The sequence below is a fragment of the Poromitra crassiceps genome (assembly GCF_964638095.1).
Source record: "Poromitra crassiceps genome assembly, chromosome: 4".
Lineage (NCBI taxonomy): Eukaryota > Metazoa > Chordata > Actinopteri > Beryciformes > Melamphaidae > Poromitra > Poromitra crassiceps.
In genome coordinates, this window is record NC_139626.1 from 7,730,177 (window position 1) to 7,744,656 (window position 14,480).

At 46.7% G+C, this 14,480-nt stretch overlaps 2 protein-coding genes and 1 pseudogene across 4 annotated transcripts in view; 1 reads left to right on the forward strand and 2 right to left on the reverse strand.

The window, feature by feature from the left end:
* myo1d (myosin 1D) overlaps positions 1-14,480 on the reverse strand; it is a gene marked incomplete at its 5' end in the record, with an annotated part of 171,901 nt that overhangs the window by 79,912 nt on the left and 77,509 nt on the right. The window lies entirely within an intron of this gene.
* On the reverse strand, positions 1,548-2,291 carry LOC310775029 (tetraspanin-7 pseudogene; annotated as a pseudogene). The gene has a single exon. The product of its transcript is annotated as a tetraspanin-7 pseudogene (transcript).
* On the forward strand, positions 8,702-13,946 carry LOC310774856 (uncharacterized protein; the record flags this gene model as incomplete). Its single annotated transcript, XM_083634987.1, has 2 exons — positions 8,702-10,369; positions 12,249-13,946. The coding sequence occupies 2 exons, from the start codon at positions 8,702-8,704 to the stop codon at positions 13,944-13,946; spliced, it is 3,366 nt and encodes a 1,121-aa protein (XP_083491113.1).

Sequence of the window (14,480 nt, forward strand, 5' to 3'; positions counted from 1 at the left end):
CTCTTGAGCGTGCTGCTGCGTGCCACTCGAGTGGCTCTTGAGCGTGCTGCTGCGTGCCACTCGAGTGGCTCTTGAGCGTGCTGCTGCGTGCCACTCGAGTGGCTCGCAGTACAAGAGACTGTGATTATGCACAGCAGCTCCACGCGGGCAACTCCATGAACGCAAAGCAGGCGGGTGCTGAAAAACAGCAAAGTCCGCAAACTTTCCCCAGAAGAAATAAAGGTTAGCAAACGAAAGAGAGGAGAGCGAGAGACGGCGGCAGGTGCTAGGTGTCGTTTCTCCAGCTACATTACAATGCACCTTTCTACAGGTGATCTCTCCTGCACTCACGCACCCAATTTGACTATCCGCCTAAAAGACAGACCTAACAGAAATGCTGAAACGTGTAAGGGAGACAGACACCACGTCTGTTCACTACATCGCTCAACCGGAAGTCCCCCGAGACCGAGAGACACACTGAGAAGGAGATAAGTTTGTTGTCACCTCTGCCACAGAGCGGGCTGGAGGTTGTTTGGAGGTTATGTTTTCATGAACAGATTAGTATGAAACTTTGAAATGCAGGTAATGGGCCAAATTAGAAATGATTCACTTTCCACGCGCACTGCTTGGGCGTGTTTGTTTGTTTATCGGATCCCCATAAGCTGACGCCTGAACGCCAAGCTAGTTGTCCTGGTGTCCAAGACAACAGTACAACAATACAATAATACACAACAATACAATGAATGAATGATTATTTAAAAAAATTGTATTGTGTCATGCATGCATTGTATGCCCAGCCTGCATGGGCTTACAAGACACCAATAATTAATGCAAAACCAGTACCATAGTGTTGCATCCATACTTGCAACAAAATCAGAAACAACACATCATCACCACCACCACCATCAACAGCAGCAATGGTGTTACACATGACTGTGGGAATGGACAGGACTGCGGCAATGGGCGCGTCCAATCATAAAAAGTGCCTAACTTCCAAACGGATTCAGGTAAAGGTGTCAGGAACAGGTTGTCCAGCTTCTTCAGGCTTCTATCAGCTCTTCCGTCAGCTTCTCATCCCTCTCATGATGTGCTGAGGTAACCTCATGAAGTCTTCCAGAGGGTTAGCGCCCTCCTCAAGATGGCCTTGGAAGTAGTCTGGCTTCAGCTCCATGACTCTGGAGCAGTCTGCAATGGACTGGTCCTTTTGGGCCAGGTGGAGGCGTGAACAGCACTGCCCTCCCTCTGCTGTAACACACAAAACATGAAACAACACCTCTGTGTAGCTGCGCTCTGCCTCCAACCACTTTCCAGCTTTGGACTGACTGTTGCCTTCCTTCTCCAGAGCATACTCTCCTGCCTGCGACTCCTGCTCCTCTGTCAGCTCCTTCTCCAACTCCCTCAGGTAGTCCTCATCAAACTCTGGAGCAAGCTTGTCCTCCTCTTTCATCTCTCCATCCTCCAGCCTGTCTTTTGACAACACTCCTACTTCCTGTTGGAGTTAGTTCTCCTATTCTGCTCCTTTCCTCCTGTCCTCCGCCCTCTGGAGACTAACCTGTGGACGGAGACTGCTAGACCATCTCATACTGGTTGTTGGTTATGTATCGAGACAAGCCGCAGGCCAGGAATATTCCAATGAGTTGGATGAAGGCGTTTCCGAAAGAGATTGCTGCAATGATTCCCAGGTTGGACTCCATCGTGCTGGTCACCAGTGAGAAGCAACCCTCTCTGTACACCTCATTCCCAAACTTCTCATGGTATTTGAGGCTCTCTTGTGTGCAGTTAGCGTGGTCTTTACAGCAGCTGGGAGGGATGCCCTTCTCTTTAAAGTAGGTGGTATCCATCCAGTCGGTGTAATTTGTCTTCCCACAGCACTTCAGAGTACGTTGAATGGTGTCGACCGCAGTGCTCGGTGGGTCGGTGCCATCGTAGTTCTCCACAGCGTATGAATATTCATCTGATAATGTGGCCTTGATCTCATGCCTGAAGAGGAAGCCTGAGATTCCAGCCACAAGCTGAGCCAGGAACACCAAGGTCAGGAACACGGCATACAGTTTGAGCATCCATGGGCTTCCGCAGCATGCAGCGAAGCAGCCGAACAGTGCGAAAAGAACCATGATGGCTCCGGTCCGAGCAATCAGGTCAGGTGTGTCAGTCAACAGGAACAAAAAGGCCTCCAGGCTCACAGTCCACCACATGCGGACCTCCAGCAGGATCACTCCTGTGAACCAAACTATGAGGCTGTGCGAGATGAGGAGAGTCTCCAGACAAGTCATGAAAGGCTCCGTCTGAAGCCGTTGAGATGACAGAGACATGGTGACTTTTGCACTTTGTGGGTAAAGAGGAGAGAAAACCATTGCGCCCTTTTGGGGAAAAAGACTTTGGGTGATAAAGACATAAGACATTGTGATATAACCTCTGCAGGGAATGATTTATGACATCACTGATGATGCCACAATGCCTATGACATCATTGATCACACCCTCTGATTATGTCATGAACATTGTGACACCATCAGTGATGTCATAAATCCTACTACTCCAGTTGCAAGGCATGTGGCGTTGCTCTGATGGCATCCAAAATTTGCTGAAACACAAGTTGTAGCTTCCGCTTATCATGTGCTGGATTATTTCAACTCGCCACAGGATTGGTCAGAATCACGGAGATGTCTTTCAAGCTTTATTGGAGCAAACAGAACACATGCTGCGTTCAATTGGGTTCGTGTTTACCGTGAACACAACATAAATCCACTTGAACGGCGCCCTCATGTGGTGTTCATGACTTGGTGTGGAATCTTTCTGAAAGCTTCGAGCTCACGACTTGTGAGGTGCCTGTGACGTTTCACAAAATGGCGGACGCATTGGACAATTAATTAAATATATTGACATTTTAGCTTTATAGAGCTTTTCATAGTCATTTTATAATATGTCTGAGGAACATGTTGATATTCTCAACAGTCTCATCTTGTTTTCCTCTGTCATTATGCCTTTGCATTTCCTGCATTAACCTCACTAGCTAGTGGTTGCTACATTGTTAGCCTCAGTGGCTTCTAGTCAACATGGCCTATTTATGTCTTAGCATGTATGACATCATCAATGACCTCAGTCGCAGTGACATCATCGATAACCTCACAGTTGTGTGGCACCGATGACGCTGGTCCAGTCCTTGACATCAGCTCGCTAGGTCGCCGGTTCGAATCCGGCCCATGGGTGTTCCGATGCGTATGTTCTCATCAGTCGGTATGAGAGGGCCTTTTCTACAGTCTATATAAAATATTGCTGTAGCCCTTGGCTCGAGCCAAAGAAACTCCAGTTGAGCATGCAAAATAAACATTGAATTTCTAGTTTATTTTTTATTCCTTGCCGTATCAAGAGTAGCGATGCATTAAACACACACCAGAGAGTTCCCCAAATGTTTGAGTAGCCAGTCAGATTGAAAAAGTAGCCAGATCATGTTCACGGCGTTCCTTTTCCAACAAACCTCAAATATGTATCCATGAGTGTGACAATTGAAATTATACAAATAAACATTCTTATAAAGGCCCAATGCTCAATTTAATTATAAATAAAACAATATCCATATTGCAAAACACAAACAGGCAATGTATATTTTTAAGAACAAAGAAAATACTAATAACTGTATGTTTCCCACAGGATTTGGAGAGATTGTGGTGGGTGGACCTTGCTTGGACCCTCTTGGGGGGTTCGGGGGCCCCAGAGGGCCAGACTTTGCTGAGGGTTGGGGGCCGAACGACCTAAAGAACCTGGCTGTGGACAACTCATAATAGTCTGCCCTCACCAATGCGTAAAGACCTCAGACTTGCACGTACAGTAGGCTATATATATATTGTGTGTGTGTGTGTGGCGGGGGGGGGGTTACAGCATAGAAGGCCCGGTTCTGATAGGCACGGTTCGCCACTGATATATTATATATATATATACATACATTGTATGCATAGTGTACATAGATATATTTATATATAGTCTAGCAAGCCTTTCTCAAGAAGGCAGAAAAAAGAACACCATACCGAATAGCCACTGGTAATAACAGTACCTATGAAAATCTATGATCTGAACATATATGACACTTCAATGAAAGCATAAATAATATTTAACGTGAATGGAAATTGAGGATTTTGGCCACACCTCCATACCTTCTGCTTTATAGTCTATTTAAATTTGGGCTGGTGAAGATCATTTTTGCACTCAAAGCTCCGTACCACTGCTCACCTTCTGCCTCCACTGGAGATAATGAACAGAGTGCTGGTGATTAGCATCACCAACACATGGCCCATCAAAGCTTCAGCAAGACCCCCCCCCCCCACACACACACACCCACGCCTGCACTGCACGCATTCACACATGTGGCAGCAGGTGGATCACACACACACTCTCTCACGCACACACACACACACACACACACACACACAGACACACACACACACACAAACACACACACACACACACACACACACACGTGTCACATCTTATTAGCATGCTGCACCTGTGCATGGCACATGCTTAGAGGGGGGGGGGCAGTGCAAAGTGGGTAAAGGTGGCAGAAAAGGGGAGATAAAGTGCCAGAAAAGAGATAGAGACGGGCAGCAGATAGAAAGGGAGAGCGAGGGAATAGAGAGAAAGAACAGAGGAAGAGGGAAAGACGAGGGGCTAGGAAGGGAGCCGTCATGGCGTCCGCGCCTAGCAGCAACGACTGTGTCAGCAAATAATTACAGGAGTGTAAAAAAAAAAAAAAAGGCTGGCAAGATCAAAGCAACCTGAGGAGAGAGGGAGCAGAGGAGGAGTGGTAGGATCAGGCTGAGGAGAGAGGGAGCAGAGGAGGAGTGGTAGGATCAGGCTGAGGAGAGAGGGAGCAGAGGAGGAGTGCTAGGATCAGGCTGAGGAGAGAGGGAGCAGAGGAGGAGTGGTAGGATCAGGCTGAGGAGAGAGGGAGCAGAGGAGGAGAGGTAGGATCAGGCTGAGAAGAGAGGGAGCAGAGGAGGAGTGGTAGGATCAAGCTGAGGAGAGAGGGAGCAGCGGAGGAGTGGTAGGATCAGGCTGAGGAGAGAGGGAGCAGAGGAGGAGTGCTAGGATCAGGCTGAGGAGAGAGGGAGCAGAGGAGGAGTGGTAGGATCAGGCTGAGGAGAGAGGGAGCAGAGGAGGAGTGCTAGGATCAGGCTGAGGAGAGAGGGAGCAGAGGATGAGTGCTAGGATCAGGCTGAGGAGAGAGGGAGCAGAGGAGGAGAGAGGGAGCAGAGGAGGAGTGGTAGGATCAGGCTGAGAAGAGAGGGAGCAGAGGAGTGGTAGGATCAGGCTGAGTTGAGAGGGAGCAGAGGAGGAGTGGTAGGATCAGGCTGAGTTGAGAGGGAGCAGAGGAGGAGTGGTAGGATCAGGCTGAGAAGAGAGGGAGCAGAGGAGGAGTGGTAGGATCAGGCTGAGGAGAGAGGGAGCAGAGGAGGAGTGCTAGGATCAGGCTGAGGAGAGAGGGAGCAGAGGATGAGTGGTAGGATCAGGCTGAGAAGAGAGGGAGCAGAGGAGGAGTGGTAGGATCAGGCTGAGGAGAGAGGGAGCAGAGGAGGAGTGGTAGGATCAGGCTGAGGAGAGAGGGAGCAGAGGAGGAGTGGTAGGATCAGGCTGAGAAGAGAGGGAGCAGAGGAGGAGTGGTAGGATCAGGCTGAGGAGAGAGGGAGCAGAGGAGGAGTGGTAGGATCAGGCTGAGGAGAGAGGGAGCAGAGGAGGAGTGCTAGGATCAGGCTGAGGAGAGAGGGAGCAGAGGAGGAGAGGTAGGATCAGGCTGAGGAGAGAGGGAGCAGAGGAGGAGTGGTAGGATCAGGCTGAGGAGAGAGGGAGCAGAGGAGGAGTGCTAGGATCAGGCTGAGGAGAGAGGGAGCAGAGGAGGAGTGGTAGGATCAGGCTGAGAAGGAGCCATCTATCCTCTAGATTACCACAACCAAAGAGGATCTGTCACATAGGGGATTTAGTGAGCGAGCATTAGTGAACATGAAATGTTGAATAACAATTTAACAGGTTCCTCCCCATACACATGTGTTCAGTGTGTGTGTGTGTGTGTGTGTGTGTGTGTGTGTGTGTGTGTGTGTGTGTGTGTGGCTGCTGAGTGCTGACAGGTAGTCAGGAGTGTGTGTGTGCAGCCCTGCTGTCTACAGAACAGAGCTGCAGTCAGGTGAGATCCTCCTCGTAACTCCAATTTTGCTCATTTTTTAGGTTTTGAATTGAAGCATTGCATGATGTCCTCTATGGGGGGGAGACGATTTGACGAATCCCTCTCAAAATATTCTGTAAAATCTCCCAAAATTGCACGCAGTTGTCAATCTACAAAGTAAGGCCATCTCTCTTTCTTCTGGAAAAGCTGACATTTTATACAAGGTGTAGCAACAGCTCTCATTTGCATCCTCTCCTGTATGACTGTGATATACTGATCATCTTGAGAGAAAAGGCCTCTACTGATCTCAGTATATAATCACAACACGTGACGTACTGTAGGAAAAGTAGAATCATATTACTGACAACAAATGGGTAGTGGCCCAGTGAGGCCTGAGATGCATATATATTTTGCATTAGACAAGACATCTGCATGCATATAATCAATCATATATAATCATACAAGTGCATTTCCATTTGCTTCGGCTATTACGTTTCTGCATTACTCACTGGCTCTCCAGAGGCTGTGGGCAAAAACTCTGTGTCTCTAAACCGGCCGTTTCACAGATCAAGGAAGGAGGAACTGGCTCATTATTGCTCCTGCATTTGTGAGACAGTAATTTGCGAGGCATTGTCAACGGGTCGAAATTGGAACAGGGATCTTGAAACCTATCTTACAAATGTGGAGCAAAGGGAGCTGTACTTTTGAGTGCAGTGCTCCATTAGCTTTGTGCTTGGGATGCTGTCCCAGTTCTTAAGATGTCTCAGCAGGAGGATGAGAAATCGTGCGAAGGCGACCTCTCGCTCAGTGAGCAGGTCTCCTCAGGTGGTGTGGATACAGATACCTCAACACAGAGATGCTCAGTGAGCAGGTCTCCTCAGGCGGTGTGGATACAGATACCTCAACACAGAGATGCTCAGTGAGCAGGTCTCCTCAGGCGGTGAGGATACAGATACCTGAACACTGAGAGATGCTCAGTGAGCAGGTCTCCTCAGGTGGTGAGGATACAGATACCTGAACACTGAGAGATGCTCAGTGAGCAGGTCTCCTCAGGCAGTGAGGATACAGATACCTGAACACAGAGATGCTCAGTGAGCAGGTCTCCTCAGGCGGTGAGGATACAGATACCTCAACACTGAGAGATGCTCAGTGAGCAGGTCTCCTCAGGCGGTGAGGATACAGATACCTCAACACTGAGAGATGCTCAGTGAGCAGGTCTCCTCAGGCAGTGAGGATACAGATACCTGAACACTGAGAGATGCTCAGTGAGCAGGTCTCCTCAGGCGGTGAGGATACAGATACCTGAACACAGAGATGCTCAGTGAGCAGGTCTCCTCAGGCAGTGAGGATACAGATACCTGAACACTGAGAGATGCTCAGTGAGCAGGTCTCCTCAGGCAGTGAGGATACAGATACCTGAACACTGAGAGATGCTCAGTGAGCAGGTCTCCTCAGGCAGTGAGGATACAGATACCTGAACACAGAGAGATGCTCAGTGAGCAGGTCTCCTCAGGCGGTGGGGATACAGATACCTGAACACTGAGAGATGCTCAGTGAGCAGGGGCCGATGCCGATACCGATATTAGGGAGTAAAAAAATTCCGATATCGATATATCGGCCGATATTCTTATATTAAATATACACATTATATTACACAATGTTTTTGCAATGATCCCTCAAATATCAAACACTTGACAAAGATATGACTTGACATGACTTAAGATATGTAATGTAGGCAGGATATTTTACAGCTTATCAATAAGCTTTATTGTACAAAATGACATCAATGCAATGAAACAGTAAACTGAACTGGGGATTTAATAATTATAAGTAACTAGAAATACAAAAACACAAATATAACAAATATAAAATATAACTTGAATAAGAAAAAAGATCAAATATACACAACATGTTGTCTATGACTTAAAAAATACAAAATAAAAAAATATCGGCATATCGGCCGATACCGATATATCGGTTATCGGCCAATAATATCGGTGGGCCGATATATCGGTCGGGCTCTACTATACACACACACACACACACACACACACACACACACACACACACACACACACACACACACACACACACAATTTTCCACAAGCCACTTACATAGACGGTTTTGGAACTTTCTTTTTTTAAACGTTGCACTTAAAAAAGTGAGTTGGGAATAGGGGAAGAGAGGGATTTATCCTAAATGTAAATATTCCTGATGTATTTTCTCATCATCTTCACTTCATATTGTAAACGAGAGCTAAACACACACTGCCTCTTTAACACCGCTCCTCTTCCTGGTATGAAGCAAAATCTAACCTCTCCCTCTTCCTGTTCTCAAACACAGCCAGTTCAACCTGTCCACATATTTCCTGTTCCCTCCCCTTTCACAGATCTGTCAGTTTATAGATGGGTGTAAACAACATGTCGTGAAGTGACAGAGCTGACAAGCCCATTCACTGCAGATCAGCAAATTAACATGAATAAAATTAACTTGTTTGGTTTGGATCGGAGCCCAACTTTTTTTTTCTGTTGAGAGCAAGTGAAACTATCTGAATCACTCACAAGTGAAATGGCGCAGGGAGGAATTCAGCTCGACGGGGCAAAATTCTGCTGTTCGATCTGTCTGGATCTACTGAAGGATCCGGTGGCTATTCCCTGTGGGCACAGCTACTGCATGAGCTGTATTAAAGACTGCTGGGATGAAGAGGATCAGAAGAAAATCCACAGCTGCCCCCAGTGCAGGCAGACCTTCATACCAAGGCCTGTCCTGGTGAAAAACACCATGTTAGCAGAGTTGGTGGAGGACCTGAAGAAGACCGGACTCCAAGCTGCTCCTCCTGATCGCTGCTATGCTGGACCTGGAGATGTGGGCTGTGATGTCTGCACTGGTGGGAGGAAGCTGAAAGCCCTCAAGTCCTGTCTGGTATGTCTGGCCTCTTACTGTGAGCAGCACCTCCAGCTTCACTATGATGTAGCTCCATTAAAGAAACACAGGCTGGTAGAAGCCACCGTGATGCTTCAGGAGAACATCTGCTCTCTTCATGACGAGGTGATGAAGATGTTCTGCCGTACTGATCAGCAGTGTATCTGTTATCTGTGCTCTGTGGATGAACATAAAGGCCACGACACAGCCTCAGCTGCCGCAGAAAGGGCTGAGAGGCAGAAAGAGCTCGGGGTGAATCGTCAAAAAATCCAGCAGAGACTCCAGGACAGAGAGACAAATGTGAAGGTGCTTCAACAGGAGGTGAAGGCTATGGATCTCTCTGCTGATAAAGCAGTGAAGGACACTGAGAAGATCTTCACTGAGCTGGTCCGTCTCATTCAGAAAAGAGGCTCTGAGGTGAAGCAGCAGATCAGATCCCAGCAGAAAGAGGAAGTGAGTCAGGCTGAAGAACTTCAGGAGACGCTGAAGCAGGAGATCTCTGAGCTGAGGAGGAAAGATGCTGAGCTGGAGCAGCTCTCACACACAGAGGATCACATCCACTTCCTCCACAGTTACCCCTCGCTGTCACGTCTCAGTGAAGCTACAGACTCACCCAGGATCGATACCCGTCCTCTGCACTACTTTGAGGATGTGACTGCAGCTGTGTCAGAGGTCAGAGATAAACTACAGGTCATTCTGACAGAGGAATGGCCTAAGATCTCACTGACAGTGACTGAAGAGGATGTTTTACTGCCACAACCAGAGCCAAAGAGCAGAGCTGACTTCTTACAATATTCACGTCAGATCACACTGGATCCAAACACAGTAAACACAATGCTGTTATTATCTGAGGGGAACAGAAAAGCAACACGTGTGGAAGAACACCAGTCATATTCTCGTCACCCAGACAGGTTCACCAACTTCTCTCAGGTCCTGAGTAGAGAGGCTCTGACTGGACGGTGCTACTGGGAGGTGGAGTGGAGCGGGACATTCATCTCAACAGCAGTCTCATATAAGAATATTAGCAGAACAGGAACCGACCCTCAATGTGGATTTGGATACAATGACAAGTCTTGGACATTATATTATAACAACAATAATTGTTACTTCATACATAACAATATCAGCACTCCCATCTCAGGCCCCCTGCCCTCCAGAGTAGGAGTGTACCTGGATCACAGAGCAGGTATTCTGTCCTTCTACAGTGTCTCTGAAACCATGACTCTCCTCCACAGAGTCCAGACCACATTCACTCAGCCTCTCTATGCTGGACTTTGGCTTGTTGGAGCCACAGCTGAGTTGTGTAAGCTCAAGTAGACAGAGTTATTAAAACAGCAATGTGTGTGTGTGTGTGTGTGGGGGGGGGGGGGGGGGACTCCATATTTGTGTCACCCTTCCCACAGATCACCTGTCAATCAAACAGTGTGGGCGGAGCTTGTATTTTGTGTTGATGCAGTTTGAGTTTCTCTTCTCTGTCTGTTCAGCCATGGTGGCTATCTATCACTGCTCATTAACTACACAGCTCTTCTTCTGCTGTTGATTCCAAACAAAGTAGAAACGTAAAACGTGTCACTTCCTGTGCAACAGGAGAAACAATGGAAAAGACTTGATCAATATTGGATATAGGTTGAATCACTTTTGTGTTGTTCAAGATTCAAGATGTTGATTGTCACTCGTGTGAAAGCAACACGCAATAAATGTGAACATGGCATAAACACACACACACACGCACACAGGCACACACACACACACAAACACACACGCACACACACACACAAGAGCAATAGTAATTGAAATATAAAATAAGAGTCAGAAAGCAAGCAATGGAGAAACACTAGCAAATGATATAAATCAGTACGAGTCAGTAAGACAGAGCATCCAAGCAGACATTTCTTATCTTTGTTGCATATTTTGTATTGTTGCTGTCATCATGTCTGCTGTTTCTGTTCCACTGCACAGGCCTTAATGGAGTCTTCCTCCCTTTATTATTGTTGTTATTAAGAGATGTTAATATGTTGATGTTTGTACGTTTGTTGAGAAAAGTGAACTACAAATGTCATCATGATTATTATAAATCATTATTATTATAATCAATAGAGAGATGATTCATTGTTTACCTCCTAACAGATTGATTGTGTGCATGAAGTGAATAATGTAGATGGGAAGATTGAACCATATCGTTTTACTGATTTGATGTGTGATCAATGTGAATGTTTGCAAAGATCAATAAAGTTAGTTTTTTTCTTTTTCAACAAGTTTTTCTTCTACAGTATATTAATTCCAATAAGTTTATCAAAGCTGCTAGACGATTTCACGAATCCCTCTCAAAATATAAAATAAAGTGCCAGAGGCCACTTACTTGGACAGTTTGGTGGTCTCAGGTGGAACCAAGGCGACACTCGTTGAGGAAGGTAAGAGGAAGAGGAAGGAAAGTAGGAAAAGTAGGAAAAAGGTGTAGTTGCCTACGCGTTTCGGCCGCTGTGGCCTTCGTCAGGGCAAAAGTTGTGTGCTCAGGTGTGCACGAAACTTGTAGTGGTTTATGCTTCCGGTTAGGAAAATAAGTGTTTCCGGAATACGTGAAAAAAATGGTATCCAGTTCCAAAATAAAAGTATGGAAAAAAATTGCGTGAAATAAATTAAAATGACTATCGGCCGATACTAGTATACCGATATATCGTTTATCGGCCAATAATATCTATATATTGGCGATATATCGGGCGGGCTCTACTACACACACACACGCACGCACACGCACACACACACACACGCACACACACAATTTTCCACAAGCCACTTACATAGACAATTTTGGAATTTTATTTTTTTAAACGTTGCACTTAAAAAAGTGAGTTGGGAATAGGGGGAGAGAGGGATTTATCCTAAATGTAAATATTCCTGATGTATTTTCTCATCATCTTCACTTCATATTGTAAACGAGAGCTAAACACACACTGCCTCTTTAACACCGCTCCTCTTCCTGGTATGAAGCAAAGTCTAACCCCTCCCTCTTCCTGGTCTCAAACACAGCCAGCTCTGTCCACATTATTTCCTGTTCCCTCCCCTTTCACAGATCTGTAACTTCATAGATGGGTGTAAACAACATGTCGTCAAGTGACAGAGCTGACAAGCCCATTCACTGCAGATCAGCAGTTTGTTTGGATCGGAGCCCAACTTTTTTTTCTGTTGAGAGCAGAAAGAAAGATCTGAATCACTCACAAGTGAAATGGCGGAGGGAGGAATTCAGCTTGACGGGGCAAAATTCTGCTGTTCGATCTGTCTGGATCTACTGAAGGATCCGGTGGCTATTCCCTGTGGGCACAGCTACTGCATGAGCTGTATTACAAGCTACTGGGATGAAGAGGATCAGAAGAACATCCACAGCTGCCCCCAGTGCAGGCAGACCTTCATACCAAGGCCTGTCCTGGTGAAAAACACCATGTTAGCAGAGTTGGTGGAGGACCTGAAGAAGACCGGACTCCAAGCTGCTCCTCCTGATCGCTGCTATGCTGGACCTGGAGATGTGGGCTGTGATGTCTGCACTGGGAGGAAGCTGAAAGCCCTCAAGTCCTGTCTGGTATGTCTGGCCTCTTACTGTGAGCAGCACCTCCAGCTTCACTATGATGTAGCTCCATTAAAGAAACATAGGCTGGTAGAAGCCACCGTGATGCTTCAGGAGAACATCTGCTCTCGCCACGACGAGGTGATGAAGATGTTCTGCCGTACTGATCAGCAGTGTATCTGTTATCTCTGCTCCGTGGATGAACATAAAGGCCACGACACAGCCTCAGCTGCGGCAGAAAGGGCCGAGAGGCAGAAAGAGCTTGGGGTGAATCGTCAAAAAATCCAGCAGAGACTCCAGGACAGAGAGACAAATGTGAAGGTGCTTCAACAGGAGGTGAAGGCTATGGATCTCTCTGCTGATAAAGCAGTGAAGGACACTGAGAAGATCTTCACTAAGCTGGTCAGACTCATTCAGAAAAGAGGCTCTGAGGTGAAGCAGCAGATCAGATCCCAGCAGAAAGAGGAAGTGAGTCGGGCTGAAGAACTTCAGGAGAAGCTGAAGCAGGAGATCTCTGAGCTGAGGAGGAAACACACTGAGCTGGAGCAGCTCTCACACACAGAGGATCACATCCACTTTCTCCACAGTTACCCCTCGCTGTCCCGTCTCAGTGAAGCTACAGCCTCACCCAGGATCGATACCCGTCCTCTACGCTACTTTGAGGATGTGACTGCAGCTGTGTCAGAGGCCAGAGATAAACTACAGGTCATTCTGACAGAGGAATGGCCTAAGATCTCACTGACAGTGACTGAAGAGGATGTTTTACTGTCACAACCAGAGCCCAAGACCAGAGCTGACTTCTTACAATATTCACGTCAGATCACACTGGATCCAAACACAGCACACACAGACCTGTTATTATCTGAGGGGAACAGAAAAGCAACACGTGTGAAAGAACACCAGTCATATTCTCGTCACCCAGACAGGTTCATCAACTCCCCTCAGGTCCTGAGTAGAGAGGCTCTGACTGGACGGTGCTACTGGGAGGTGGAGTGGAGCGGGACATTCATCTCAACAGCAGTCTCATATAAGAATATTAGCAGAAGAGGAATCGAGCTTCAATGTGGATTTGGAAACAATGACAAGTCTTGGACATTATATTATAACAACAATACTTGTTTCTTCATACATAACAGTATCATAACTCCCATCTCAGGCCCGCTGTCCTCCAGAGTAGGAGTGTACCTGGATCACAGAGCAGGTATTCTGTCCTTCTACAACGTCTCTGAAACCATGACTCTCCTCCACAGAGTCCAGACCACATTCACTCAGCCTCTCTATGCTGGACTTTGGCTTGTTGGAGCCACAGCTGAGTTGTGTAAGCTCAAGTAGACAGGAGTTATTAAAACAGCAATGTTTTTTTTTATTTTATTTTTTTATTTTACCTTTATTTTACCAGGCGAGACAATTAAGAACAAAATTCTTATTTACATTGTCGGCCTGCATGTGTGTGTGTGTGTGTGTGGGGGGGGAGGGACACTCCATATTTGTGTCACCCTTCCCACAGATCACCTGTCAATCAAACAGTGTGGGCGGAGCTTGTATTTTGTGTTGATGCAGTTTGAGTTTCTCTTCTCTGTCTGTTCAGCCATGGTGGCTATCTATCACTGCTCATTAACTACACAGCTCTTCTTCTGCTGTTGATTCCAAACAAAGTAGAAACGTAAAACGTGCCACTTCCTGTGCAACAGGAGAAACAATGGAAAAGACTTGATCAATATTGGATATAGGTTGAATCACTTTTGTGTTGTTCAAGATTCAAGATGTTGATTGTCACTCGTGTGAAAGCAACACGCAATAAATGTGAACATGGCATAAACACACACACACACGCACACAGGCACACACACACACACAAACACACAC